Source organism: Suillus subalutaceus, assembly GCF_016647625.1.
Source record: "Suillus subalutaceus strain FC151 chromosome Unknown DFJ58scaffold_126, whole genome shotgun sequence".
Taxonomy (NCBI): domain Eukaryota; kingdom Fungi; phylum Basidiomycota; class Agaricomycetes; order Boletales; family Suillaceae; genus Suillus; species Suillus subalutaceus.
This window is the reverse complement of record NW_024540375.1, coordinates 64,945-92,560: the sequence shown is the minus strand read 5'-3', so window position 1 is coordinate 92,560 and position 27,616 is coordinate 64,945. Positions and strand designations below refer to the sequence as shown.

General features: G+C 49.1%; 9 protein-coding genes across 9 annotated transcripts; 5 read left to right on the top strand and 4 right to left on the bottom strand.

Moving 5' to 3' along the window:
* Positions 1–46: 46 nt before the first annotated feature.
* DFJ58DRAFT_808598 (trimeric LpxA-like protein) lies at positions 47–1,091 on the top strand. Its single transcript, XM_041391305.1, has 3 exons — positions 47–136; positions 192–424; positions 474–1,091. The coding sequence occupies exons 1-3, from the start codon at positions 126–128 to the stop codon at positions 761–763; spliced, it is 534 nt and encodes a 177-aa protein (XP_041239455.1). The 5' UTR covers positions 47–125; the 3' UTR covers positions 764–1,091.
* DFJ58DRAFT_75109 (uncharacterized protein) lies at positions 1,020–2,287 on the top strand. Its single transcript, XM_041387770.1, has 4 exons — positions 1,020–1,278; positions 1,367–1,456; positions 1,511–1,555; positions 1,605–2,287. Exons 1-4 carry the CDS (start codon positions 1,177–1,179, stop codon positions 1,938–1,940), a joined length of 573 nt encoding a protein of 190 aa, XP_041239454.1. The 5' UTR covers positions 1,020–1,176; the 3' UTR covers positions 1,941–2,287.
* Positions 2,288–2,691: 404 nt separating this feature from the next.
* DFJ58DRAFT_666607 (reactive mitochondrial oxygen species modulator 1-domain-containing protein) lies at positions 2,692–3,309 on the bottom strand (the record flags this gene model as incomplete). The annotated part of the gene is made up of 4 exons (XM_041382570.1): positions 2,692–2,838; positions 2,909–3,002; positions 3,062–3,133; positions 3,251–3,309. The coding sequence occupies 4 exons, from the start codon at positions 3,307–3,309 to the stop codon at positions 2,692–2,694; spliced, it is 372 nt and encodes a 123-aa protein (XP_041239453.1).
* A 103-nt stretch (positions 3,310–3,412) lies between these two features.
* Positions 3,413–4,649, top strand: DFJ58DRAFT_808585 (Pex12 amino terminal region-domain-containing protein). Its single transcript, XM_041391304.1, has 5 exons — positions 3,413–3,492; positions 3,542–3,619; positions 3,671–3,751; positions 3,801–4,084; positions 4,143–4,649. Exons 1-5 carry the CDS (start codon positions 3,435–3,437, stop codon positions 4,608–4,610), a joined length of 969 nt encoding a protein of 322 aa, XP_041239452.1. The 5' UTR covers positions 3,413–3,434; the 3' UTR covers positions 4,611–4,649.
* Positions 4,650–5,438, bottom strand: DFJ58DRAFT_808582 (Sm-like ribonucleoprotein). The gene is made up of 5 exons (XM_041391303.1): positions 5,328–5,438; positions 5,245–5,271; positions 5,130–5,192; positions 4,893–4,974; positions 4,650–4,838 (listed from the first exon to the last, which is right to left on the bottom strand). The coding sequence occupies exons 1-5, from the start codon at positions 5,364–5,366 to the stop codon at positions 4,786–4,788; spliced, it is 264 nt and encodes an 87-aa protein (XP_041239451.1). The 5' UTR covers positions 5,367–5,438; the 3' UTR covers positions 4,650–4,785.
* A 590-nt stretch (positions 5,439–6,028) lies between these two features.
* DFJ58DRAFT_718177 (dynein heavy chain and region D6 of dynein motor-domain-containing protein) lies at positions 6,029–16,887 on the top strand (the record flags this gene model as incomplete). Its single annotated transcript, XM_041384443.1, has 20 exons — positions 6,029–6,474; positions 6,529–6,613; positions 6,662–6,756; positions 6,809–6,888; positions 6,936–6,995; positions 7,047–8,159; positions 8,208–8,495; positions 8,543–8,618; positions 8,676–9,023; positions 9,071–9,526; positions 9,575–10,093; positions 10,191–11,466; positions 11,515–12,221; positions 12,271–12,922; positions 12,950–14,678; positions 14,728–15,777; positions 15,885–15,988; positions 16,042–16,234; positions 16,285–16,569; positions 16,622–16,887. The coding sequence occupies 20 exons, from the start codon at positions 6,029–6,031 to the stop codon at positions 16,885–16,887; spliced, it is 9,828 nt and encodes a 3,275-aa protein (XP_041239450.1).
* A 3,401-nt stretch (positions 16,888–20,288) lies between these two features.
* DFJ58DRAFT_748459 (aspartic peptidase domain-containing protein) lies at positions 20,289–21,935 on the bottom strand (the record flags this gene model as incomplete). Its single annotated transcript, XM_041387590.1, has 8 exons — positions 20,289–20,504; positions 20,560–20,730; positions 20,783–20,810; positions 20,860–21,327; positions 21,374–21,509; positions 21,564–21,601; positions 21,666–21,683; positions 21,734–21,935. 8 exons carry the CDS (start codon positions 21,933–21,935, stop codon positions 20,300–20,302), a joined length of 1,266 nt encoding a protein of 421 aa, XP_041239449.1. The 3' UTR covers positions 20,289–20,299.
* A 447-nt stretch (positions 21,936–22,382) lies between these two features.
* Positions 22,383–24,158, bottom strand: DFJ58DRAFT_808570 (homoserine kinase). Its single transcript, XM_041391302.1, has 4 exons — positions 24,049–24,158; positions 23,272–23,994; positions 23,089–23,208; positions 22,383–23,022 (listed from the first exon to the last, which is right to left on the bottom strand). Exons 2-4 carry the CDS (start codon positions 23,974–23,976, stop codon positions 22,819–22,821), a joined length of 1,029 nt encoding a protein of 342 aa, XP_041239448.1. The 5' UTR covers positions 23,977–23,994; positions 24,049–24,158; the 3' UTR covers positions 22,383–22,818.
* A 941-nt stretch (positions 24,159–25,099) lies between these two features.
* DFJ58DRAFT_732477 (uncharacterized protein) lies at positions 25,100–26,528 on the top strand (the record flags this gene model as incomplete). Its single annotated transcript, XM_041386178.1, has 3 exons — positions 25,100–25,532; positions 25,564–25,883; positions 25,941–26,528. The coding sequence occupies 3 exons, from the start codon at positions 25,100–25,102 to the stop codon at positions 26,526–26,528; spliced, it is 1,341 nt and encodes a 446-aa protein (XP_041239447.1).
* Between the last annotated feature and the right edge of the window lie 1,088 nt (positions 26,529–27,616).

Below are 27,616 nucleotides of genomic sequence, written 5' to 3'. Positions count from 1 at the left end.
AGGAACAACCATGTATGTCCGAATCCTCCGTAGAATATGATGGTCCGTAAATATAGCTAGCACCGTGATCTATGAGCACTTCACGCCTTTGACATCCTAGGGTTAGGGTTATTGCTCTTGAACTCATGCCACCTATGTAAGTTAGCTGTATTCATAATACCTGCATCAAATGGTGACGCTGTGACTTACAGCCGCGATAAATTCACGATCCACTCAAGAGCGGTGGTCTGCCAAGATGTTGAGTTAAAGGGAGACATTACTATCGGACCTGGGACAGTTGTACACCCCAAAGCTACCATCTTCGCAATAGCTGGCCCCATTATAATTGGCTCAGGTTGCATCATCGAGGAGGCCGCCATAATAGTCAATCGCCGCAAAGAAGTGATGAGAGTCGGTGACAACAATTTGTTTGAGATTGGCTGTCGTATGTCCTTTCCTCCATCCGTGACTTCAGTCACGAACTTCTCGCACAGGCGTCGAATGTCCATCTGTTGGCAACTTCAACACTATATCGACGCGTGCGCGCGTCCACCATACTGTGCGAATAACAAATTACTGTGTCATTGGTGCTGCATGTCTCGTGGTTCCTACAGACGACGAGACCCTTGACGACTACACGTCCATCTTCGGACCCGCTGCAGAAAGAAGGACTTGGAGTGGAAGGGGACGGATTCAAGAGGCTGATTTGAGATTGAAACATGCAGAGTATCTTCGTGAGATGCTACCGAAGTTCAATCGATTACGGAGGGGAGATGGCGCTTGACGTCTTGTTGCACGTTTTTTATTACCTCTGCCTCGGACTGACTGGGGCACTGGTTGTACGTGTTGGAGGGTCATCGGGTACATTCGTTATTGTACGGGCATCAGCGACATCGGTAGGTGGATCCACTACACATAATCGCCTGTCATTTCCAAGGTAATGACCTACGTTGGAATGGCATGTCACGACTACATGGAAAATGACCGAGGCGACGGAGATCACCGCTGTCGTTTTCCATGACTCGCTTCCATATGGCCTTTGTGTGAAAGCAATTAGTATGCTGCACACGATGGGCTTGAGCATGATCTATACACGCATGCTGGGATGTGCCTGGCCCTTAGCGCGGAGTTTTTAACCGAACACGCCCCTGCCACCTTGCAAGATGACTCACATCCGGTATTCCGAGTCTTATCTTTATGCGTTTCCTAACTCTCATAGCCCTGCAACGTGTATCCGGAACACCTTTGAATCGCCCTTTCAGAATGCACGCTGGCTCTCTTACTCTCTGCAACTACCATGTCCGTCACTCAAACTCACAGGTTCAGCGTAAGCGCCCCTGGGGATCTCTGATGTCACTTTAGACTGACCATATATCGACTCTAAAAGCATTCAGAAAAGTTCGAGCAGCCCACCTACTTTTTCGCACCCGACGACGAGATTCTGAGAGATTGGCTGGATACTGATACCATAGTCAATGTGAGCACATCCATCTCGCCGTAGTACTGAGCCTCTGATGGACCGTTCATGCAGTCCATCACTGATCTTTCACCAGTCGACACCTTGAGTGATCTAACGGTGAGTAGTCAGATCAACGCAACACGTGGCATCCCTAACACAAAGTCAGGACATAACACCTGAAGAAGAAGAGGAATTCGAAGGTAATAACTCTTCGATGCCGCACAGCATTCGAAGAGTTCTGGTGCGTCCTTATCTCCGTCAAACATGCCATAACCCGCAACCCACCCTTCCATATAGACCCCACCTTTGGAGTGCGATGAATCCTCAAGCAGACCTAGAAGCATACTATTTGAGTCCTCCATGCTTTCAAGCCCAGGAATGCCCTCTTATTCGCGATATCGCTCGGAGTACTTCCAGCCTGCAACACATCGTGCACGCCAAAGCGTCTCATCCATCGCCTCTTCCTCGACAGTATACACAAAATCAGCTCCTGCTCCTGTAAAATCTATCCTCACTCGACATGACTCGGGAATCTCCCTTGCGACGACAACAAAGACATCCCGCAAGAAAAAGCGGTCCCCTCCGTCGGTGAAGTTTGTTGAAGCACCAACGGTGTATCATAGCCATCGTGACTATTCACCAATTCATTTACCTCCCCATTCCCCCTTGGCAACTCCGTCAGGTCAGAGCAGAAACAAACCAAGCCGATGGCTTGCACGGTGGTGGAAACCCACTCCACCTCCGAGACCAATGATATCTGGCCCATATAGCCTAGCGCATACCGCATCACTGGTCGATGTGTATAGCCATCGTTCCAAACCAACTCAGTGCGGGAGACTGAAGCGGTTCTGGGTACGTATAACGAGCGTGGTTCGATAGCGTCTAACTCCGCCTACACCACGTAAGTCAACTTCTATCGAGTTATGGTGGTGATTGCGGACTGTGTCTCTCCAGGTTCTTCCCTTACATGACGCTGTCGTTTCTCACCTCATGCGGGAGTTGACTTCTGCCTCGGACCTGCGGTTCTAGTGAGGATAATTAGAGATATGAATTTGACACCTAAGATTTAGTTATGTCCACCCCATACGTAGACTGGACAGGAGCCGCAGAGCGCGCTTGCATGTCTTTACAGCATGTCATGTTTTGTTATACCCCCATATTCACTTCCCACACCAACACACGCGATGTTCTTAGCTAGATCATTCATATCTCATCTCAACCATGTATCAATGCATATAGTCTTAATACATGCACTACACAGCTGTTCTTCGTGCTCTTTCTGCGTCCCAGCGTGCGCGCACTAGCATGGCGCCTTCAGCCTTGGAGCGCACGAGAGGAGGAAGGAGTTGCAGACGGGCAGCTTCCATGTGTGGTGGTAGGAGGGCGTCGTTGCGGATAACCTGCGTACACGATGATGTCAGAGGCCCATTTCCAGGACAGCCCATATCCGTGGAGAGAAAAAACACGTACGGAACCGATAGCAAGGAAGAAAGAGAAAGTCGCGGCGCTACTGAGCATATACTGCGAAAGCGTAGCTAGGAATCCTCGAGGACCGGAACCACCTCTGTGTAACATGTTTGATGAGTAAAAACGAACTTAGGTGGAAGTCAGTTGGCTTCCTACCGAAGGATGCTGTATGATCCAAAGATGAACCCGATCGTCAGACCGACGCCTCCGCCCATCATCGCGCCCATTCTGAGATGAAAGGCATGTTTGAAAAGGCTTATGTGATGGGGTAGCTATAACTAGGACCTACTTCACTGTCAATCGGTCATAAGAAATTATTCTTGGATTTGAGATGTATGGTTGGACGTACGTTTTTGCCATGTAGAAGGTTCTTGTGCTCTGTTCGCTGCGGGCATGGGCGGCATTGTAGTAAACTCGCGGTGATGAGTGAAAGTGAAATATGTGACTAGTTGTGGTGAATCACCGAATACTTTCAGTGAATGTGTGGCAGAAAAGAGCAGCTGCAATTGCGGCCGAGGTTACCGAAAACATGTCTGCATCTTCTTCACGCCTGCCTACGTTTCCCGACGCTCAGCAAGCTCAAATTAGTGCGCTGTCTCATCGTTCTTGCATCAAGGAAGGCTGATAATCATGCAGTAAGGGCGAACCAGAGAGATTTGTTCCATGTTGCATCGTTGAGGGAACAAGCAGAGTCGGTGCTTCGATCGTGGCTTGGTGCGCTCTTATATTCTTTCCTTGCCGCTAGTGCTGATGGTGAATGGAAAGGTACACGGTGGCTCACGCGATGGGACAAGGAAGTCGAGCTGGCTGTGAAACTCATGTACTACGGACTATCCGTTGGTCGAGGTATTCTATATCTTCTGCAAGGGTTTGCCCTTTACTAACCGCATATTAGCTGTCCAGACTCTCGGGGAGGAGTACACAGATATCTGGGAGTACTCTTCTGATGGAAGAACACCTTCGCGTTCTCTTCGAGCTGCGCTTATCCTCTTCCCTACGCTCCCTTCGTATGTTCTAGCACGTTGGGGTTCCCACATTGGTGCACTTAACCCGAAGGTGGGCGAGTTGCTTAAGGCGCTGCAGGTGTGTTTGGAAGTAGGGACGGAGATCAACCTAGCGGTGTTTTATCTGCGGGGCACGTACTATGATCTAGTGAAGAGGGTGTTAGGCATTCGACATGTGGGTCGTGTCTCTTGCTTTCGATGGACAAGAAATTGATCTAGATATTTGGTGACAGGTGTCTTCCATCCCAGAGAACCCTCATGTTCGCCCGCCGTCATATTCATTGCTTGGGATACTCATTGCAATACGCCTCCTCTACCGACTCGTTACATTTTTGCGCAGTAGGTCTCAAGCTGCTTCAGAAAAGTCCTCAGGGAAGCGTTCGCTGGACTCGACGAATGAGATGTTCATTGACGATCGACCTGTTTCAACCTTGCTCGGCGTTTCTGCCTCCGAGTCTGATGTGAAGCCAGCGGAAGAAGACAAGAACACGATCTTAGACATCACGTCGATACCACCGCGTCAGCGGGCAGGGAGGACGTGCACACTTTGCCTGGAAGAACGAACTGATAGCTGTGCAACCGAATGTGGACACTTGTTTTGTTGGGGGTGCATTGTAGGATGGGGACGGGAGAAGGCGGAGTGTCCTTTGTGTAGACAGGCACTTAGTCTTACGAGGTTATTGCCGATTTACAATCTATAGTTCGATGTTGTATTCTGTTCTGTTTTGCTGCATTATCGGGTTGTCCTCAAGCATAGCACAAACATTTGCTGGGGTACGTCAGTAGCAGCACAAAATTATTATGATACATTGTAGGAGCACATCATATACCGGTGTGTGCAGAAAGACAAGATTTTACATGAACAGAGCCAACATATCATACCACCTGTTGGATGAGGGTGATGTTATCGCCTTTTAGTAGTATACGACCTGGATCCATATCAGGAATGCGTCCATGGAATCCATCAAGATAAGGGATCTCACCAAGTTCTCGTCGTGGTTTGGCGTCTTTGACGTAGACTTCTGCAGCCTCGTCGATCACGACATTCATGAATTCGTCAAATCCCTGAAGAATAGATGCATTGCGTCAGTTCAGCGGACTTCGAGATAATTCAAGCAAAAGGGGAAAAACAAGATCGCCGCGCAAACACGGAGTGCCATGGCCTTGCCAGAGACGCGCTTCAACGCTCAAAATGTTCGAAACCGGGAAAGTGCACGTACAATGATACGCCCTTCGATCCGCATCTCGATGTTGTCATACAACCATATGACGACTTTTGTTCGCTATATGCACATGTCAGTATTGAAGGAGAGCGTGTTGCATATTGGAGCAGACCTGCTGCAAGTTTTTGAAGATGACATTCTGTACAAATAAAGATAATCGGTGGATCGAAATTGACTTTGAATGGGGGAACGTACAATGGGCTGTACCAACACTCTTTGTTGGCGTCCAGACATGATAAGCGGATATTTTCACGGGTGACGATGTGACGAGGCGTATTGCTAGCTTGCTTTGCCGCGTTGTTGACAAAACTAATCGCAGGGGGGCCTGCTTATGGCATATTTTCCCACAAGTGTTTTGACATTGAAGTTTCGCAGGACGCGTCAAAGCTTCTTACAGAAGCAATCATGGAGGTGAGCACAAGAAGCTAAACGAAAACTTCGAGGTCATCGTGACGCTGACAGTTCTCTAGGCGTTCAGTCCCTCCAACTCATCAACTGCCGCGGCGGTGACTTTCATTACATTCGTACAGGACCTTAAGCGTAAGACCAAGACATGGGGTCCTATGATAGATCTATGTGCCAACGGCGAGAAGACACTAGAGCGCTTTCGATACCAATTCCCAGATGATTGGCTATACAGCGACCAACTTAGAGGAGAGTGGAGCGCATACAACGAGATTCTCAAGAGAAAGAATGATTCCATTCAAGAACAACTGGGTACGGGGTTGTTCTCTTGAACTTGCCTTATCATATGTGACTCATGTTCTATTCGTGCAGCGGGCCTTCAACTTAAGATAGTCGCTGAAGACAAGATTGTAGAGAACAAGATTAACGATATCCTGTCGGAATGGGAACAGACACGTCCCGTACAAGGCAGCCTTCGTGCAGACACGGCTATGAACACTATCAACGTGTTCGAGGGGAAGCTTACTCGCGTGCAGGAGGAATACGACCTCGTCTGCAGGGCAAAGGAGGCTCTAGACCTCGAGCTGACGCGTCATACACGCCTTGAACCAGTCTTCGAGGAGCTACGCGACCTAAAAGCAGTATGGACGGCGCTTTCTGGTGTATGGAGCCAGATCGGGGACCTGAGGGAGATGTCGTGGTCCGTGGTGCAACCGAGGAAGTTGAGGCAGCAGCTCGATAGCCTCTTGACGTCGACAAGGGACATGCCCACGCGTATGAGGCAGTACGCAGCGTTCGAATACGTCCAGGACGTACTACGTGGGCTTTTGAAGTCGAACTCACTCATTTCGGACTTGAAGTCGGAGGCGCTGAAGGACAGACACTGGAAGCAGCTCTTCAAGGTTTTGAGGCTTCCGTCTCAGATCAGCTTGACCCTGTGAGTTGGTTCTGTGCTACCATTTATCCGTTCTACGTGCTGATTAAAGTGCAGTATGACTCTTGGCCATGTTTATGATTTAGACCTCAAGAAGAATGATACTCCCATACGCGAGGTTATCATTCAAGCGCAGGGAGAGGTGCGTGGCATTGTGATATTTATCTTCTTATGCCTCACTTTTTTGAAGATGGCCCTCGAAGAGTATATCAAGCAAGTGAAGGAAATATGGACGAACTACACGCTCGATCTTATCAACTATCAGAACAAGTGTCGTTTGATCAAGTAAGTTATTTTCAGCAAGGCCACGTAGAGATGCTCAACATACCACTTCCAGAGGATGGGATGATCTCTTTAACAAGTGCAGCGAGAACTTGAACTCCTTGACTGCGATGAAATTGTCGCCTTATTACAAGGGTATGAGACATGATTTTACACTGATGCCGTTCTAACTTGCTTTCTAGTCTTTGAGGAAGAAGCAGGGTCATGGGAGGATAAACTCAACAGGATTCATGTACTCTTTGGTATGATTGTTGGTTATTCTTCCCTGTAAAATCCACTGAATATTGTTTTAGATGTCTGGGTTGACGTACAGCGTCAATGGGTATATCTAGAAGGCATCTTCTCGGGCAGTGCGGACATCAAGCACCTCCTTCCGGTGGAAAGCGCCCGTTTCCAGAATATCAATGCAGAGTTCCTGACCGTGATGAAAAAAGTGTACAAGTCGCCATTCGTCATAGACGTCATGAACATCCAGGGCATCCAGAAGAGCTTGGAGCGTTTGGCGGACCTTTTGAATAAGATCCAAAAAGCGCTTGGTGAATACCTCGAGCGCGAGCGGTCTTCGTTCCCTCGGTTCTACTTCGTCGGTGATGAAGACCTGCTGGAGATAATCGGTAACAGCAAGGATATCGTGCGCATCATGAAGCACCTGAAAAAGATGTTTGCTGGTATTTCGACCATCAAGCTCGATGAGGACCTTACTCAGATCCAGGGCATGGCCTCGCGCGAAGGGGAGGAGGTTAAATTCAGTGAACCTGTTTTGCTCAAGGACTTCCCCAAGATTAATGACTGGCTCACAAAACTCGAATCCATGATGCGATTGTCCCTTGCAGATCTTTTATGTGATGCTGTCACCGAGCTACAGTCCTTCTATGGCACTGGTTCTCCCTTGGAAATGGACCAGCTCATGACGTGGATGGAGAAATATCCTGCACAATTGGTCACACTAGCTGTTCAAGTTGCATGGACTACTGCAGTTGATGCCACTCTCGAGTCCGGCGAGCTCCCAGAACCGCCACTTGAAACAGTCAGCCAGGCACTCGACCTTCTTGCGGACATTGTGTTGCAGGAACTGAGCCCCGTCACCCGTCGCAAGTGCGAGCACCTCATTACCGAACTGGTCCACCAAAGAGACGTCACGCGTACACTCATCCAGCAGCGTGTCACGGATACCAAGGCCTTTACGTGGCTAGCGCAGATGCGTTTCTATTTAGACCGCTCTGTGGAGAATCCATTGGACAGACTTGCCATCTGCGTCGCTGATGCATCGTTCCCTTACGGATGGGAGTATCTCGGTGTCCCTGATCGTCTTGTCCAGACACCGTTGACAGACCGGGTGTACTTGACATTGACTCAGGCGCTCGACAACCAGCTGGGAGGCTCACCTTTTGGACCTGCTGGTACAGGTAAGGATGTCGTCTTTATCTTCCGATGTCAGACTGACGTAAATTCAGGCAAAACGGAGTCTGTCAAAGCTCTTGGTGTCCAGCTGGGGCGTTTCGTTTTGGTCTTCTGTTGCGACGAGACTTTTGATTTCCAAGCCATGGGTCGCATCTTCGTTGGGCTTTGTCAAGTTGGTGCATGGGGATGTTTTGACGAGTTCAATCGACTTGAGGAGCGTATTCTCAGTGCTGTGTCTCAGCAAGTACAAAGCATTCAGCAAGGTCTTGTTGCATTGGCGAAGAATCCTAACATCGAAATCGAGCTTGTTGGCAAAAACCTCAAGATCAGTAAGAACATCGGTAACAATTTCATAATACACGGTGGTACTGGCTAATATATACAAAAGGTATTTTCATTACGACTAACCCTAACTACGCTGGTCGGTCTCAGCTCCCGCCTAACTTGACGAAATTGTTCAGGCCGTACGTTCTGTCCTGATGGTTATGCGTCCCATTCTGAATCTACTGTTGCTCATTCAGGATGGCCATGACGAGACCTGACCGCGAGCTGATTGCCCAGGTCATGCTCTTCTCACAAGGTTTCCGTACAGCGGAATCACTCGCTTCAAAGATTGTACCGTTCTTCAATCTTTGCGATGAACAGCTCTCCCCCCAGCCACATTACGATTTCGGTCTCCGTGCTTTGAAGGCTGTCCTAGCAAGTGCTGGTATCTTAAAGCGTGAGCGTCTGCAGAGTGCGAGATCCGAAGATGAGGATGGTGTAGTTGGTCTTTCCGATAGCATCTCGGAGCAGATTATCCTCATCCAGAGTGTCACGGAGACAATTGTGCCGAAGTTGGTTGCTGATGATGTTCCTCTGCTTACAAGGTAAAGTTTTGTTTGTTCTATGAAGGCAAATGACTTACCCTGGACAGCCTGCTTGCTGATGTCTTCCCCGGTACCGACTACGTTCCGGTTGACCTCGATGCTTTACGCGAGCAAATTCTCAAGGTTTGCGCGGAACGCCGCCTTGTCGACGGTGATCGATGGGTTGCCAAGATTCTTCAACTTTATCAGATCCAGAAGATTCAACATGGTCTTATGATGGTGGGGCCTTCGGGTACTGGAAAGACCAATGCTTGGCAGGTTCTGCTTGCCGCGCTTGAGAGGCTCGATGGCATCGAAGGAATTCCTTATGTCATTGACCCTAAGGCCATGCACAAGGACGCGTTGTACGGCACACTCGATCCTACCACACGTGAATGGAACGACGGGCTGTTCACCCACATCTTGCGCAAGATTGTTGATGACGTTCGTGGTGAAAGCAGTAAGAGACACTGGATCATCTTCGATGGTGATGTTGATCCTGAGTGGGTCGAGAACTTGAATAGGTACGTATCAGGATTGGGTAGTTCTGCGACTGTCTAACGCGATCACAGTGTGCTGGATGATAACAAACTGCTCACGCTGCCCAATGGTGAACGTCTGAACCTCCCACCTAATGTTCGCATCATGTTCGAGGTCGAGCATCTTCGCTATGCCACCTTGGCTACCGTCAGTCGTTGCGGTATGATCTGGTTCAGTGAAGACGTCATTGAGCCATCAATGGTCTACCGTCACTACCTCAACACTCTGACAGCAGTGCCCCTGGATGCGGATGATGAAGATGCCGTCGATATGCCTGGCCGTCGTGTTGATGCACTAGCCACAGATGCCTCTAACTCTGCCAATCTTGCCACTCAAGTACAGATCGCGTCCATTCTGGAGCGCTATTTCAGCGACGGAGATCTTGTCGACTCTGCCCTGACGTTCGCCGAGTCTATAGATCATATCATGGACTTCACCTCGACACGTGCATTGCACACTCTTTTCTCGCTATTGAACAAGACAGCGCGAAACGTCATCGAGTACAACCTGCAACATTCCGATTTCCCTCTTGCACCTGAAAAGGTAGAGCAGTATGTCACCAAACGGCTACTTGTGAGCATCATTTGGGCATTTTCCGGTGATGCCAAACTCGACCTTCGGGCTGAGATGGGCTACTTCTTGCGCAAGCAAACTGGCATCGACCTTCCAACGATGGGCCTCCGACAACTCTCTCATTGACTTCGACGTCCAAATCGCCACTGGTGACTGGATTGCTTGGCAGTCCAAGGTGCCCTCCATTGAGATCGATGCCCACGCCGTCACATCTTCAGACATTGTTGTACCTACGATGGACACTGTGCGCCACGAAGAAGTTTTGTACTCATGGCTGTCGGAGCACAAGCCTCTGATGCTCTGTGGTCCTCCGGGTTCTGGAAAGACCATGACACTGTTCAGTGCATTGCGCAAGCTTCCCGACATGGAAGTTGTTGGCCTGAACTTCTCTAGCGCTACCACGCCAGAGCTCATCTTGAAAACTTTTGAGCAGTATTGCGAGTACCGCAAGACTCCCAACGGTGTCATTCTGGCCCCAGTGCAGATCGGTCGGTGGTTGGTTGTCTTTTGCGACGAGATCAATCTGCCCGCTCAAGATAAATACGGCACCCAGCGAGTCATCTCTTTCTTGCGTCAGCTTGTCGAATGTGGAGGTTACTGGCGTGCGAAGGACATGGCCTGGGTCAAGTTGGAGCGCATTCAGTTTGTGGGTGCTTGCAACCCTCCTACTGATCCTGGACGTGTACCTCTTAGCCATCGTTTCCTTCGTCACGCTCCCCTCGTCATGGTGGATTATCCTGGAGAGGTTTCCTTGAAACAGATTTATGGCACGTACAACAGAGCACTGTTGAAAGTGGTCCCGACCCTGCGGGCATATGCAGAGCCACTGACAGATGCCATGGTCGCTTTCTATCTCTCATCTCAGAAACGCTTCACGACCGATATCCAAGCACATTACGTCTACAGTCCTCGCGAGCTGACAAGATGGGTTCGTGGTATCTACGAGGCAATCCGGCCTTTGGAAACGTTGTCTGTCGAAGGTCTTGTGCGTGTCTGGGCGCATGAGGCCCTGCGCCTGTTCCAAGACCGTCTTGTCACGGAGGATGAGAAAAGTTGGACAGATGAACACATCGATAACGCAGCCATGGAGTACTTCCCGACGATCGACCGGAATGAAGCCCTACACAGACCGATCCTTTTTTCCAACTGGACCTCCAAATACTATATTCCTGTTGAGCGTGAGGAGCTTCGTGAGTACACGAAAGCTCGCCTCCGAGTCTTCTATGAGGAAGAACTGGACGTGCCACTTGTTCTCTTCAACGATGTTCTTGATCATGTCCTTCGGATTGACCGGGTATTCCGCCAGGTGCAGGGGCATCTGCTTCTTATTGGTGTCAGTGGTAGCGGCAAGGTAAGTACTACGTTCTCCTGAGCCAACCTACATCTGACTTCTGAGTAGACCACACTCTCACGTTTTGTCGCATGGCTTAATGGCCTTAGCATCTTCCAGATCAAGGTCTCCAATAAGTACACTGGTGATGATTTTGACGACGATTTACGGACAGTATTGCGCCGATCTGGTTGCAAGGGCGAGAAGATTTGCTTCATTATGGATGAGTCCAACGTCCTTGATTCTGGTTTCTTGGAACGGATGAATACGCTCCTTGCTAACGCTGAAGTTCCTGGTCTCTTTGAAGGAGATGAACACGCTGCACTCATGACAGCTTGCAAAGAAGGTTCTCAAAGGGATGGCCTGATGCTCGACTCGCACGAGGAGCTTTATCGATGGTTCACTCAGCAGGTCGCTAAAAATCTTCATGTCGTTTTCACTATGAACCCGCCTGAGAACGGCCTTGCTTCTCGTGCTGCTACTTCTCCTGCATTGTTCAATCGTTGTGTTCTTGACTGGTTCGGTGACTGGTCTGACCAGGCATTCTATCAAGTCGGAATGGAGTTCACGCATACGATTGACCTCGATCTACCTTCCTACACCCCTCCCGCACTCTTCCCCATTGCATACCGCGAATTGTCCATGCCACCAGTCCATCGCACAGCAGTGGTGAACGCATTGGTTTACGTTCATTCGTCATTGCATCAGATCAACCAACGTTTGAGCCGCCGGCAGGGTCGCTATAACTACGTCACACCGCGTCACTATTTGGACTTGTGAGTTTCATCGTCCTTACTTTGGGGTGGTATTGAATATTTTGTGCAGCATTAATCAATACGTTCGTCTCTTCAATGAGAAACGTGATGAGCTCGAGGAGCAACAGCGCCATCTGCATGTTGGTCTCGACAAGCTGAAGGATACCGTCACTCAAGTCGAGGAGCTGCGCAAGAGTTTGGCCATCAAGCGATCTCAACTGCAAGCGAAAGATGCTGAAGCCAACGAGAAGCTCAGGCGTATGGTTGCAGATCAACAGGAAGCCGAACAGAAGAAAACTGCTTCAATAGAGATCCAGGCGGCTCTTGTTGAACAAGATAAAAATATTGCGCAACGTCGTTCGGTTGTCATGGCGGACTTGGCTGACGCGGAACCAGCTGTCCTGGATGCCCAGTCCGCTGTTAGCAGCATCAAGAGGCAGCATCTCCAAGAGGTCAGAACCATGGCGAACCCTCCTGAAGCAGTGAAACTTGCTATGGAGTCCGTGTGTACCCTGCTGGGACACAAAATCGACAGCTGGCGTACTGTTCAGGGTATCATTCGTCGGGATGACTTCATTCAGAGGATCGTCAACTTTGACACCAATAGTCAAATGACGAAGCCCCTTCGCGAGCTGATGAAAAGGGACTTCTTGAGCCGACCTTCGTTCAACTTCGAAACAGTGCAGCGTGCGAGTAAAGCTTGCGGTCCCCTGGTGAAATGGGTTCTTGCTCAAGTACGTTTCTCCGAGATTCTCGACAAGGTGGAACCTTTGCGCAATGAGGTCCAATCACTGGAGTCGCAGGCAGATATGACAAAGAAACAGGCCTCCCAGATCATCACCATTGTCGCCGAGTTGGAATCCAAAATTGCGACCTATAAAGAGGAGTATGCATTGCTTATCAGCGAGACTCAGGCTATCAAATCGGAGATGGAGCGTGTGCAGAGTAAAGTGGACAGGAGCATGAAACTTCTTGAGAGTTTGTCATCGGAGAAAGGCCGTTGGGAGTCGGGGAGTCGCACATTCGACGCGGAGATGAGCACCATTGTTGGCGATGTCCTACTTTCAGCTGCCTTTTTAGCTTATGGTGGCTTCTTCGATCAACATTATCGTGAGGTCATGTGGCAAGAATGGTCGAGCCATCTTCACGAAGCAAGCATCAAGTTCAAGCCAGAGCTTTCGCTCACGGAGTATCTATCGACTGCTGATGATCGCCTGAGCTGGCAATCGAAGTCACTCCCATCGGACAATTTGACCACGGAGAACGCAATCATGTTGAAACGTTTCAACCGCTACCCTCTTATTATCGATCCCACAGGGCAAGCCACTACATTCCTTCTCAACGAATACAAGGACCGCAAGATCACTGTCACCAGCTTCTTGGATGAGGCATTCCTCAAGGTCCTTGAGAGCGCTCTTCGTTTCGGGAATCCTTTACTTATTCAAGATGTCGAACATCTCGACCCTATCCTGAACGCTGTGCTGAACAGGGAAATCCGGAGAACTGGTGGTCGTGTTCTCATCCGCCTTGGCAGCCAGGACATCGACTTCTCTCCTTCGTTTACCATGTTTTTGTCCACTCGCGACCCCTCCGTCGAGTTCTCTCCAGATATCTGCAGCAGGGTAACGTTTGTCAACTTCACCATGACGAGGAGTAGTCTCCAGAGTCAGTCGCTAGATCAAGTTCTTAAAGTCGAACGTCCGGACACTGAACGCAAGAGAACTGATCTGATGAAGGCCCAAGGAGAGTTCAGACTTCGCCTTCGTACGCTGGAAAAGTTGCTGCTGCAAGCTCTCAATGAATCAACGGGTAACATTCTTGACGATGACAAAGTCATCAGCACCTTGGAGACCCTCAAACGAGAGGCTGCGGACATTACTCACAAGGTTGAAGAAACGGATATCGTTATGAAGGAGGTTGAGCAAGTGACTGCGGAGTACCTGCCTCTGGCGCAGGCATGCAGTTCCGTCTTTTTCATTCTTGAGCAACTTAACCTGGTCAACCACTTCTATCAATTCTCGCTGCGGTTCTTCCTGGACATATTCGACTACGTTTTGCATCACAATCCTAATCTCAAGAACGTATCCGACCATCATCGTCGGCGCGAGATCCTCCTCAACGACTTGTTCTTAATCGTCTACAAGCGGACTTCTAGGGCTCTTCTTCATCGTGATCATGTGATGCTTGCCGTTCTTCTGGCTCAAGTCAAGCTCCGCGGAATGGAAGATATCAGCGATGGATTGGAGTTCCTGCTGGAGAGCGGGCAAGGCGTTGCAGTTTCTACAGCTCCCTCTACAGAGCACCCTACCCCTTCGATACTGACGCCAGATCAGATGATGCACTTGGAGAGCTATGCCAAACAATCCTTATTCAAGCCAGTTCTCAACAACATATTGGAGCACCCAGATGATTGGATTCCTTTCCTGCAATCGAGTAGTCCTGAATCTATTGTTCCAACTCCCTGGGAACCCAATACACGTGAGTGACCACACATTTCCATCGTGGGCGACCACTGATCAGATTGCAGCTGTCGTCGAAGCACTGCGTTCAATGCTGATTGTCAAGTGCCTTCGGCCCGACAGACTGTTGCAGTCCACAGCCCTATTCGTTCGAAATGTGTTCCAGAGCGACCTTTCATCTGATTTGGATCTGGGCGCCATGGTCGCGAATGAGGTGCCGGCAGTGACTCCTTTGGCCCTTGTATCGGTTACTGGTTATGATGCCAGTTACCGTGTAGAGAACCTCATACAATCTACTGGTGCACGTTCCTCCTCAGTGGCCATGGGTTCTCAAGAAGGTTTTACGTTGGCAGACCAAGCAATCGCAGCAGCATCCCGTCAAGGGACATGGGTGCTTCTGAAGAACGTGCATCTCGCTCCTACGTGGCTAGGACAGCTGGAGAAGAAGCTCCAGACATTGAATCCTCATCGAAACTTCCGCCTTTTCCTGACCTTAGAAGCGAATCCTTCCATTCCTGTAAACATCTTACGCCAGTCACGCATCATCATGAATGAGCCTCTGCCAGGAATCAAAGCAAACCTCTTGGACTCACTTGGATCCATAACGCCACAGCGGCTGGCGCAAGGTCCATCAGAGAAGATACGTCTGTACTTCCTATTGGCGTGGTTCCATGCTGTTGTCCAAGAGCGTCTCCGCTATGTTCCATTAGGTTGGAGCAAAACTTACGACTTCAACGACTCTGATATGGCCTCGGCTTTCGGAACCATCGACACTTGGCTCAATGCAGTTGCTAAAGGACGAGCAAACGTAGACCCAGCAAACATTCCTTGGGATGCCCTTAGAACGCTGATCAAGCAGTCCGTCTATGGAGGAAGAGTTGACAGTGATTTTGACCAGCGCATTTTGGACGCCTTTGTCGACAAGCTCTTTACCCCTGCTGCATACAACGTTGACTTCGACCTCGTTCCAACCATCGGTGAAGACCATGCGCTTGAAGCTCCTGATGGCACTAAACTAGAGCATTTCTTGACCTGGGTTCAACGCCTGCCTGATCGCGAACCACCTGCATGGCTAAGCCTCCCTCCAACCGCAGAGCGTGTTATTGCTGTAGCGCAAGGTAGGCAATATACATTTACACCGCCGCCTCTCTGATTGCTTCGTTTTCAAGGTAATGAACTGCTTGGTAAATTGCGCAAGATGCGGACTCTAGCAGATGATGACGAGCTCGGAAATGCCGCTGGTCCCTCAAAAGTCAGACCCCGCAGCAACCTGCATGGATGCGCAACCTTCACGAGCGATGTCGTGAGTGGCTTACGCAACTGCCTTCGGTGAGTTTCTTGACGGATTTGTTGTTTGCATGTTGCTCATTATTCTATTTCAGACATTGAATACTCTGCCAAAGCAATCCAATGACAATCCTGATCCTCTCTATCGTTTGTTCTTCCGGGAGGCCTCGATTGGACGCAAACTTCTCGACCAGGTTTGCAAGGACCTGGCAGACGTAGTGAAGGTGTGCGATGGAGAACTGAAGCAGACAAATCACTTGCGAACTTTGATGAGCTCCCTGACAAAAGGTTCTTTGTTGCTGCCCTTCTCCTCTGCATCGAATACTGATACATATTAGGAACTATTCCTTCTCACTGGAGGAGATACAAGGTGCCAAAGGCCATGTCCGTGTCAGAGTGGATTCCAGATCTGGCTCGTCGGTTGACCCAGCTCGATGGCATAACGAGTGTGCAACAAAATCTTTCCAACGTGGAGGTGTGGCTTGGTGGACTGTTCTTCCCCGAAGCATATATCACAGCGACCCGTCAAGCTGTGGCGCATCGCAAACGGTGGAGTCTTGAGACGCTTCACCTGCGCCTAGACATTGGCCAGATGAACGATCCCGGTGCATTCATTGTTGATGGTATGTTGTTTCCTTCCCCTCCCTTCTCGCCTCACTCGAACAACGCCTTTAGGCCTTATTCTGGAGGGCGCTGCTTGGGACACCGAGAATGAAAAGTTGATCCTCAATGACGGGCAGGCTGTCCGACTCAATGCCTCTCAAGTTCGCTGGGTGCAAGATGACTCCAGTAACGAGGAACAGCCTACCGACCTAGTCACGTTGCCAGTTTACCTCAACAATGACCGCAGTGATGTGATGTTTACGGTGGATCTACCATTTGATAGACATTCAGCGTCGCTGGTAGCAATGAGGGCTGTTTGTCTCACCGCAAGGGGTTGAGCGCTTGAGCAGTGACTTAGATTCTGACCATTGGCATGCATAATGTACCATACCCATATCATGATACCATTCCTTCGTTTACATTTTATGACAATCATGGACTAATTACATATATGATGATCTGTTGATATATCTTGCAATATGTGCTGCGTACTCTGGTAAGGAACCCTACTGCCGCTTCAAATTCCTCGATATCATATGGAAAACTGTCACCTGGAAGCCTATCGCTATTCTGCAGGGTCACTTCAGGAATGTCCAGACCATCATGATCTCCTTGTTGAACCACTGGACGAGACGACGCTGTTCTTCGGCCTAATCGCGTTCGGGACCATCGGGGCCGCTCGCCCACTCGGGCGGCCTGATACCGTATTGAGTCTGGCCTATTTCACTCTTCGTTCGAGTCATACCTCCCCCACATCACCTTCCCCTCCTCTCATCCCCCGATGCGTATTGCTTCCAATGATAATATTAATTCTGCCGGCATAGTAGATCTAGTGCACACACGACCTCTGGAACCAGTGAGGCGGACTTTTTCAGACCAATCTGTGAATTTCTTATCTGTTTCTCTCGGTGGAATTTCACTATTTTAATAATATGACACCGTGACAGCTTGCTGTCATAGTGTGCGACCACGACACCGCCCTTCAAGCTTCAAGATTGTGAAGTGATCGTGACGGATACAGCATGGACGGGCGCCCAACTTCCTTGACTCTAAGCCATACACCCACTGTTTCAGTTTGTGCCCCTCTGTGGTGATTAAAGCATCGAGTTGGTGTTCACTGCGATTGTTTCTCGTGAGTGATACTCTAGGCGCTTCCGCAAGGCAAAGCTGACCGGTCGACCTGTAGTTGGGACCAAGTAAAAAGGAACGACTACATATCCTCATTCTGCCATGGTTTCTAGGGCCCCGAGGTCTAGAAACCCGCAAGATAGACTCCCGCGAAAAACAGCAGCGGTCAGGCCCCGCCTAACGCTGCAAGGCCATACCCATCAGGTACGAGGTGTTGTACACCTTCCTGGCAGACGACGCATCGTCACATGTTCGGAAGATGGCTCACTTCGACTATGGGACCTAGAGAGCGGTGTACAAATAGGAGGCGACTGGCAAGATGAGAGTACCCTGGGGGAAATGTTCAGCATAGCATTGTCTCCAAACGGTAAGACTATCGCCAGTGGAAGCGTCGATGGAATTGTCAGGCTGTGGGATGTGGAGACGGGGAAGGTTATTGCCAAATGGACGGGGCATACTCAGGGTGTGTGTTCAGTGTGCTGGAGTGGAGATGGTGAGCGAGTCGCGAGCGCATCCTTCCAGGACGGGATGCTAAGAGTGTGGGATGCTAAGAACGGTAAAACTCTTCTGGAACCAATCAGGACCGGACACTCGCGGGTGTTTGAGATGAGCTACTCTCCCGACAATACGAAAATTGCGACGGGTGGAGAGCGCGAGGGAGAGCGCGAGGATGAAGTGAGAATATGGAATTCCAAGACAGGCAATCTACTTTTCAACTTCAAAGAGTCGGACGCCGCAGACACCGTAGACTTCCACGACACGGTTTTGATCCGGGGCTTGGTATGGGTGTCAAATGGAAAGAAGCTTATCGTTGCCTCAGCCTCCTCGATCTTCTCAAACTCCCGGATATTGATATGGGACACTGCCACTTGGAAGACTATCGATTATCTTGGGGGTTGTAATGCAATTTTTTGTGGCATCTCCTTGTCTCCAAATGACCGCATCCTTGCAAGTGGATCAGATGATTGTACAGCGCGTCTGTGGAATCTTGACACCAACCTCCAAATCGGCCTACCCCTCCGACACGAAAATTACGTCAAGTGCGTAGCCCTTTCTGGTGATGGAAAGGTGCTAGTCACCGCTTGCAAGGACGGAAATGTGTACGTGTGGGACATGTATGCCATCCTAGAAGAAGCTGGTCTTGACTCAGGCCTCCTGTCCATTCCCTATGTGAGTGAATCTCTCATGGCTCTTTCATCAGTTCCTGCTCTGACCTCTTTTCCCTCAGTTGCTCGGTATCTATCACCGTTTCAGGCTGTGTGCCCTCGCTCCAACCGTGCTCCTCAGCCGCCTTTCTTCGCTTTTCCGTCCTTCCCAAACCATCTCCAGTTCGCAAGGCCAAGCGCAGGCCTAGTGTCTCGAGATCCACGCCACCACTCGCTACTACCATGCCGGATGCAGCGGTCGCGCAATCATGACGCCTTCCACTGTGGTCTCATTCTCTCTCTCTATCCTCTTTCATCAGTTACATCGCTCATCGATGATAGTTTTAGAGTACACGTGGACCATAACAGAGCTTTAGAATAGGGGAAACGGTAACCTGTATGACTGTCGTGATGTGGGACCATGACACCAATCCATGACCTCCTTGTAAACCGTATGATATCCTGGCCACGAGCGCAGGAGGCACTGGCACCGGAGTTCCGGAGGTGGCAAGGAAGGGTCAACGTCAGGGCAGTATTTGGAATACAGCGCGGCGACGGTATGCTGTATCGCCTGCAAATATGCTGAATGGGTAAGGACATCAAGTACAAAAATTGACAGTGGAAACAAGATTCAAGGCGGAGGAAATATGGCATCCTGTGGAATGATTGTCACCACCACCATGAAAAGATCCGCACAACGCCGGTAGACTCGGACTCGAGCACTTGGTGTACACACTCACTTAAATCGTGGAAGAATGATCACGGGATATCATTGACGGGCGCCCAACTTCCTTGACTTCGATCTAATTAATCGTTCGAAACGTATACTGAGATTGGACTTTTCCAGGGTGTGGGTGGTGATATACCCACCTAAAAAAATGAACATTGCAACGGGTGGAGGCCCGCTGAAGGTTGTGTAAAAATCTGGATCAGATGGAAATAGGCTTCAAATTTCAAAGTTATCATATCGCTCGACTAGCCACCTTCAGTGAGCGATCATGAACACTTGGTTACCGCCATCAAGTTATATCCAAACATTTGACCGGTCGACCGCCTCCTTACAAGTGCGTATTATGATAACACAGCACGTCTCTGGAATCTCGCCACGAACCTCCAAATCGGAGTACCCATCCAGCATGACACCAGCATCTAGAAGCTACGCGACATCCAGCCCAGCGCAAGATTCCCCTTCGTGGATATGGTTGAGGATAAAAGTGGTGAACCGGTATGGACTGGCGATACGTTGAGACATAAACCGATTGTAATTTAAAAGATGCTACTTGTCACGGTGACCTCGGGTGCGCCAACATGTGGGATGGGATGTAGCCCGACGCAACATAATTTAATTTTTTTTTGTTGACTGGGCGTTTTGCGCACACAACTTGAGCGCGTGTAAAATATGTTTGCTGCCATTATATTGCAACCCTGCAATTCTACATAATATTTTTACTTTTACTCGTTAGCAAGTATACGCCAACTAAGAATTGATGCGTCCACCATCCGAAGAAGTTCCGTCTGAACGAATTTTAGACAAATCGTACAACGGCGGAAGGTTCTTCAAGTTCTGAGTGCGTTGTTGTTGGAAATCTTGGTAAACCTGATCCTTGTTTGACCTTGAGAGGAATTGGATTGAGGCACCCCTGTCGTCGTCGTTATTGGATGTGATATTACCAAAGTTGAAGCTACATTCGTCAAGGTCAGTGCCAGAGTCGATATATGTCAATAGAAAGAACTTACACAGAGTAGACGTTGCGCATGAATATATCACCAAGCAAAAAATCCATATCCGAGCCTGTATTCGACAGTTGCGGACGGAATGCGGAGGTGCAAACAGTGTATTGAGCATTGCCGTCAGTAAAAGTTGCAAGCCTCGTCAATTCAAGCGGGTTAATGGGCAAATAATCGTTGCTAAGGCTCTGGTCAATAGATATTCAAGATTGAAAACACTGGAATCACGAACCCGAATGAGAAAGACAAATTTGCCTGGTCTAAACACGGTACAATCCAGAAATTTTGCCCATTAGTTTGAATGTGAACCGATCCGCTTATGGCACCGTATATCGCATCCACAGCGTCGGAGGGAATGTACGCCAAACTGGTTCCGCTGGTCGATGAGAGAAATAGCAGTCCCCTTCTTCGCTCCCTTGACTGTCGACTTGAGTGCCACGTTGTGGCCATTGACCTGCATGCCCGATAGCGCGATAGTCCAGCGCGATGACGTCGAAGGCGCAAGGGGGTATTTAGGTGTCCCGGAGACATCCTTGAATCGTGGATCGTATTCTCCAATCGTGATAGCGCCTCCAGACGTATTTTCACTATCAATCGTGCGCTCGAGCGCCAAAGCCATAAAATTCGGTGTTGACGGATTTTGTTCAAAAAGGTTTGCCATTATAGGACGGGCGGCTTTGTTCTTGATTTTTTTCTCGATCATGGATAGTGATATAAAGCCAAGGCCGAGAATTCCATCAGTCGCTTGCTTGTACGGTTTGTCGACATTTAAAAACGCTAAAGATAATAAGGAGAAGTCAAAGGAAAGTTTGATAAGGGTCACCTTGATTTTGCACTTGATAAGTCCCGAGTTGAACAGTGGTATAAGCGATGTTTCCTGAGGCGGAACCAATTCCATATGTGAGGTTGATATTGTCAGATGTCTTGCTGTTAATCTTGATTTGTTGACCAGTGACCCACTTGCATCGATACAATAAGTTCGAATATGAACTACAAAACAGAGCACTGCTCACCAGATCGCTGGACCCGGTATCGAGTACTAGGTTGAAATCTAGGTCGGAAAGGTCAGTGAGTGTAGCCCCTAATAAGATGCACTACTTGCCATGTCCTCCTACGTTGACCTGCCCGAGGTACTACACGGAGATTAAATACACATTTGTGACCGAGTTCGCAATGCGTATACTCACCTCTAAGTCCGATTCACTAGTAACTGAAATGAGTGATCCAAAAGTTGTGTTCGTAGCATCGATTGTTGGTTTGTAATAAGCATTAAAATAAAATCCAGTCGAATGGTCGTCCCTAATGATGGCGAGGGCATTGCTTTCCAGAAGCTTGCCGCAGACGATGAGAGCGAAGGCAAAAGTGGCGAAGTGCGTTGAGGACATACTTGCTATGTTGAATGAATGAATGAATGAATGAATGTTGAAAGGTGGATAAATGACAGACATTCGTTTATCGGATTATAAACAGCCAGAGTATGCGGATATTATTGTTATCCGAGTCGTCGATGACGCAGGTCTGTTCATTCTACTGAATTGATTTTAGTTCAAACGAACTAACCTTGACAGTGTATGACGTCGTGACACTTGAGAACTTCTGAGACATTGCGGATGCAGCCGCGGAAACATCAAAAGCACTGAGGGAGATAGTGATACTTTGAGAGTTTTCTGTCTTGCTGATCGCGAGAAAGCATCGAATTATTCAATCCATGACAGCCTGGGGGATATAGCACGTCCGAAAGGACGATACGAGTGGTAGGGGAGGTGTTTAGCGAGAATTACAATTCGGACTGGAGCGTCACAGGCGAGACCACTAAGTATGAGCCCGAGCGATCCGGCCGATGCATACCAAGGTTCTAATAGTTTGTGCAACATTCTATACAATCAAAATATGAGTCTACGCCAAAATACTGAGGAGCGAGCACTGGACGATTCATGCATAATCCACCCTGCAGATTTTTGCCATCTGCCCCTTTATGTCCACGCCAACGAAAGCGAACGTAGGGGTGTTCCCGATTTGAATATTCCACTTCATCGATCAAATCCCCTGTGTTGAAAGCACGCGCCTTCACAGCAAGGCCATTCACACATACAAGATCGTTTTCCTAAGGGTCTGATTAGCATTCTTCTATGTCTATTCGATACCGCCAAAAATCATTGGAGGAAACAACATTCTGATCCGCTGACTGCCATCGCGTCGCAGTGCGGATTGGTGTCCAATCGGTAGAAGAGTAAGTCACATACCATTGAAGCTGAGCCGAAACACAGCTTAAGAGTCTACAGTGCTCCCTCCCGCTACCTCCAGTATCTTCCAATCTACTTCGATCTGCTCCTGCTGGAATATTTCCTGTATTTTTCCAGCGATACTATCAAAATTGTGAGTTGCAAGCGCAAGGATGGTCGGCCCTGCACCAGAGAGGCAAATGCCTAGCAGCCCAGGATGTGAAGCAGGCGTAATTGAGGAAGTGAACCGCTGGCAGGCCAGGTATCTGAAATGGTAGTCAAGAAGTGGAACCTACACAGAATAAAAACTACGCACAAGAGTTTTTCGATACGGCTGATGCACGCGATCTTTCATAGCCTCAAAAATTAATTCTGGGTCTGGTGGCGTCTGACCGAGAGCTGTGGTGAGGACGGCTAATCGTTGCATATTAAAAACCTACGAGGATATGGGTGTGTTTATTCAAGACATTATACTTTATACATATACGAGAGCACGTACCAGATCTTTCCTCGAGTAACTCTCTGGTAGAACAGCTCGTGCTTTTGCAGTACTGAGTTCAAATCGGGGTATAATGGCAACAGCTTTGATGCTGCTGTTCCATTTAAATCGGACGTAGTGGCCGATACCCAACGGTGGAACAGGTGGGGAAAGACCCCAGTCTTCTCCAGCATCAGGCGGGTATTCCGGCAAGACTTCAGAGAGGGGTACTTGTGCTGCTTCAGTAGCTTGTGGGTCTAGCTCTCTAAGGTATGATCCCACAAATCCTCCAACAAGCGCAGCTGTCACGTTGTCGGGGTGGCGCTCGACCATGAGCGCGTAGTCTAACATTCGCTCTCGGGAAAGGTTGAGTTTTCCGAGACTGTCTCCGAGGAGAACGCCTGCAATGACCGCTGCACCGGACGAGCCAAGTCCGCGTCCAAAAGGTATTTGGTTGTGGCAGTGAATACTAAGGTCGGGAGGGAATGTTCTATGGCCATTACAACGTAGCACGTAGAGTGCTACACGAGTCATGAGGTTGCGGTAGGGGTCTAGCGGGACTTCGTCGGCTCCTTCACCCGAATATGTGATCACTGGTAAGGTAGAGGTCTCCCCGATGGTGACAGTGAGAGTGAGATAGAGTGAAAGTGACAAGCCGACAACATCGAAACCAGGACCAATGTTGGCCGAGGTTGCTGGAACTCGTATGATAAACGAGTTGGTCATGTCCGAGTCAGTGATAAACTATATATGATGGGTAAGAAAAGATCTGGATGCATTATAAATAGATCTGCAGACCTTATACGTAGAAGAAGCGGAGGGAGCTGATCGTCGACAAAAGCCGGCGAAGGGAGTTTTTCAAGTCAATATTATGATCTGGCAATTGCGGCCGATCAAAAGATCACTTTGGTTTGTTTGGATCTAAGGCTTTTGCCAAACAAACGCCTCGACTTACATAATCTTATGATAAAGGGAAAAATATTTCGTATCATAGAATCCACACTTGGAGAGATTCAGAGGCTGATGTGGCTATTGCATAGTAACTTGACCCTTCTGAACTCGCTACTAAAGCTATCAACTATCTTTTCTGGAAGCCTCTGATCACTCTGAGCTCGCCAACCAGTGAAGAACATCACTTTCCTCCATTAAATTACTATTGCCCGTGTGCATAAAAATCAAGACTGGGGAGACCCTTGAACCCGAACCACCACCACGGTCGGATTTTCCCACGCATGAAAATGCTGGCAAGGTCGAGCAAACCATGCTCACAGCGAAATACTGGCCCATATCACATCACACACCACCACTCCTCACATGATCGCAAACATGCAATATACAAACCAAATCTACCCTACCACAAATGAGGTACAGCTTAGAAACCAGCCTACTGCAAAATATCACCTGCCAACCCCAACCCAGAAATCACAACACAAGGTACTCACCACGAACCACCTACCATCCGTCTCTATTACGCCTAGAATGCCAAGAAAACACAGCCCAAACCTGAGTAAAGAACGAACCCCCCCTGAAATGAAAAACCTGCACCCCAAAGCTAAAACACGAGGCCAACACACACCCCTCGTCTAACTCTCCACCACGCAAAGTCCACTTAAATTGAGTAAAAGAACACTAAGAAACATCAAATCCCTAAGCGCACCCCCATTAAACTTAACCCTCGCCCCCTAAATACTCCAGACATCAACTCAAGACACTCATTAATAGGTAATAAAACACAGCTCACCTCGAGTTCCCTCCCTGAAACTGCATGTCTCCTTCTGAGCCCGAGTCCAAGCCAAACCGTATAAATATCTCCCACTCACAAAACTAAATCCCCGCCCCCCCAGGTAACATGAAAGAGATATCTAGCATTAAGTCGTTGGCAACTGCTGCACGCCCTAACCCTCTGGGCATCCGACCCCCATCTAGAGCAACCCAAGGTGGCCCAATCCATTTCCCCCCTGACCTCCTTGAAGTAGACAACGATGATTCTATGGCCCCCCCTCCCCCTGTTGGAGACACTGACACCACGCCGTCCCCGCCAGACACCCCAACACCCACGCCAAAAATGACGGCCTGCAGCTACCCACCCACACCACAGAATCGTCTACCTACGTCCCTCCCCCACTGGACAAAGAAGAAATGGAAGAACTCCCCGATATCATCCTTCCTTCCCTCCCTCCCCCCCCCTCATGGAGGACAGAGAACAATGTTATCACACCCTACCCCTCCCCCACTCCCGTTCTCCCCCTCTGCGCCAGAGACCTCTGAGGAAGAAGATCTCCGTGCTCAACTTGAAGTCGCTGAAACGAATAGATCCATTATTCGTGTCCACGCCCCCTCCGCACCAAACACCATGCCCTACTTTACCCCCCACCCCCGAAGGCGGGTTCCCTATAATCCACCTCTCACATGCCGCCTCTCCATTCGACCACATCGATCATGAAATCATTAATGCATGGATCCAGGTCGGAGACCCCAAGTTTCTCGTCCGTGTCTTCGACTATGACGGAAAAGACCATGAGAACATGAACACGGTCATCACCCAGTGCATCCGCAACTCAATTGCAGAGATCGTGAAGACCCACAACCTGGGCCCTATCAACGTGCGAGTTGCCCCCCCTCCCCCGCCAACGGTATAAACGCCAAGGAATTCCCCAAAACATTTTTAGTCTTTGACATCCAAACTGGAGGTGATGAACATGATCATCCACCAATGCATCTGGTCCAGCCAAGAGATCACGATTGAAGCCCACCCCTTCATATCCCGTGAACTACCCACTACATTCTTTTGCCTTAATGGATTCACCACAACTAATGAGAATTGTGTAAGGAAAGCTGTCTACGATACCTGGACCTCCCCACAAGTCCTGGGGAACATAGTTGTAATCCTCGAAAAGAGTGAAATCCCCCTTGACAGATGCTATGACGCAGCCATGTACCTCTGCGACTCCATCTCAGTCGAATTCATCGACTACAAAGGGCCGAAGGCCATCTCACTCCCACACTTTAACATCTATGCAAAATGTCCATCCAACAGACCCAAAATCTGGACGAACCTTGGAGCTACCTTGATGACCATCCACTACCCCACCCCCCTCGATGGCAAAGGCATTGCCATCCCCTTCACTACATGCAGCCTCTGCCATGCCATTGGCCACCCAACTGGCTTATGCAAGTTCCCAGACCTTCCCCTTTGGAATGGTCCCAAACACAAGAACAAATCAGCCAAGTACACCCCAAAAGTGCGGGGGAAAGGGAAAGATGCATGCAGAGTCTAACCACGACATGTGGTTCCACCCCTACATACAATACTCATCCATATCACCACCAACGTAAATATACAACTCACCTATCCCACCAGTCTGCTACTCATGTCGAATAACAACTGCTGAATGTCACCCCCTTTTTTTGACTGAATCCCACACACCGAAATAAAAACACGGAAACAACGAATGCCCGAAAATATTGTATTGACCTGAAGCTTTACACTAACAATCTTGAGCATACCGTCAGGATCTACACAAGAGCGAGATAATGTGTAGAACTACAAAGACTGTCTGCCCACATATACTGACCGCATGCAGGACAGGAAAGCAGCACGGTCATGTCTCCCCCCCGGCATAAGCCAAACACAGAGGCCTATTGAGGCCAGAGCGAGCCGTGCCGAGAGGCTGAAGTCCCTGTAAAGGGCGGGGATGGAGCTTTGGGCCCCCCCCCACCCAATACCTGGACATAGTTCACTGTTAATTGGCCAGGATATGTCAGTTCTACCCTTTGTCATGATTGTATGAAAGGACTAGTACCACGATCACCACAAACCAACACCACCTTCTCCCCTCCCAATACGGTAATGTCACTGGCCTCAGCACACACCTCCTAGAGAACAGAGGAGGGCCACCTTGCGCCACTGGGAGACCCTCCTATGATGTTCCCCGGGAGTTCAGAAGTGGGACCCCCACAACAAAGACTAGAGGCTCAGCAAACACTGAGCCAACCCCTCGCAGGGATTCACGCACAACCAAACAACAACCGAAACACAAACGAGCAACAACAAGCTCTAGCCCAACCCCATACATCAATACCTAAGAAGAAAAAAACGAGAGCAAACATACTAATTGGTACCCTCAACATCAACAGGCATGCTTCGAGCACCCTAGGATCAGGACAAATATCTAAATGGACAACAGTCAACCAAATAATGCGTGAAAAAAGAATAGGCATACTTTGCCTTCAAGAAACCCACCTCATGAATGAACATGAAAACCAAATAGCAAACCTCTTCTCAAGGAGACTGCTTGTACTAAACTCTAGTGACCCTGCTAGACCAGGTAGCTCAGCCTGGAGTCGCCTTCGTAATAAACAAAGA

Coding starts and splice junctions, on each gene's coding strand:
- DFJ58DRAFT_808585 (XM_041391304.1), top strand. CDS start 3,435: ATGTCTGCATCTTCTTCACGCCTGCCTACGTTTCCCGACGCTCAGCAA. Junction 3,752..3,800: donor CGGACTATCCGTTGGTCGAG/GTATTCTATATC, acceptor ACCGCATATTAG/CTGTCCAGACTCTCGGGGAG. Junction 4,085..4,142: donor GGGTGTTAGGCATTCGACAT/GTGGGTCGTGTC, acceptor ATTTGGTGACAG/GTGTCTTCCATCCCAGAGAA.
- DFJ58DRAFT_808582 (XM_041391303.1), bottom strand. CDS start 5,366: ATGTCTGGACGCCAACAAAGAGTGTTGGTACAGCCCATT. Junction 5,193..5,244: donor TCTTCAAAAACTTGCAGCAG/GTCTGCTCCAAT, acceptor ATGTGCATATAG/CGAACAAAAGTCGTCATATG. Junction 4,975..5,129: donor GGATCGAAGGGCGTATCATT/GTACGTGCACTT, acceptor TCTATTCTTCAG/GGATTTGACGAATTCATGAA.
- DFJ58DRAFT_808570 (XM_041391302.1), bottom strand. CDS start 23,976: ATGACCAACTCGTTTATCATACGAGTTCCAGCAACCTCGGCCAACATT. Junction 23,209..23,271: donor GTTACTCGAGGAAAGATCTG/GTACGTGCTCTC, acceptor ATATCCTCGTAG/GTTTTTAATATGCAACGATT. Junction 23,023..23,088: donor AGCCGTATCGAAAAACTCTT/GTGCGTAGTTTT, acceptor CTGGCCTGCCAG/CGGTTCACTTCCTCAATTAC.
- DFJ58DRAFT_75109 (XM_041387770.1), top strand. CDS start 1,177: ATGCGTTTCCTAACTCTCATAGCCCTGCAACGTGTATCCGGAACACCT. Junction 1,457..1,510: donor ATACTGATACCATAGTCAAT/GTGAGCACATCC, acceptor CCGTTCATGCAG/TCCATCACTGATCTTTCACC. Junction 1,556..1,604: donor ACACCTTGAGTGATCTAACG/GTGAGTAGTCAG, acceptor ACACAAAGTCAG/GACATAACACCTGAAGAAGA.
- DFJ58DRAFT_808598 (XM_041391305.1), top strand. Junction 425..473: donor TTTGTTTGAGATTGGCTGTC/GTATGTCCTTTC, acceptor CTTCTCGCACAG/GCGTCGAATGTCCATCTGTT.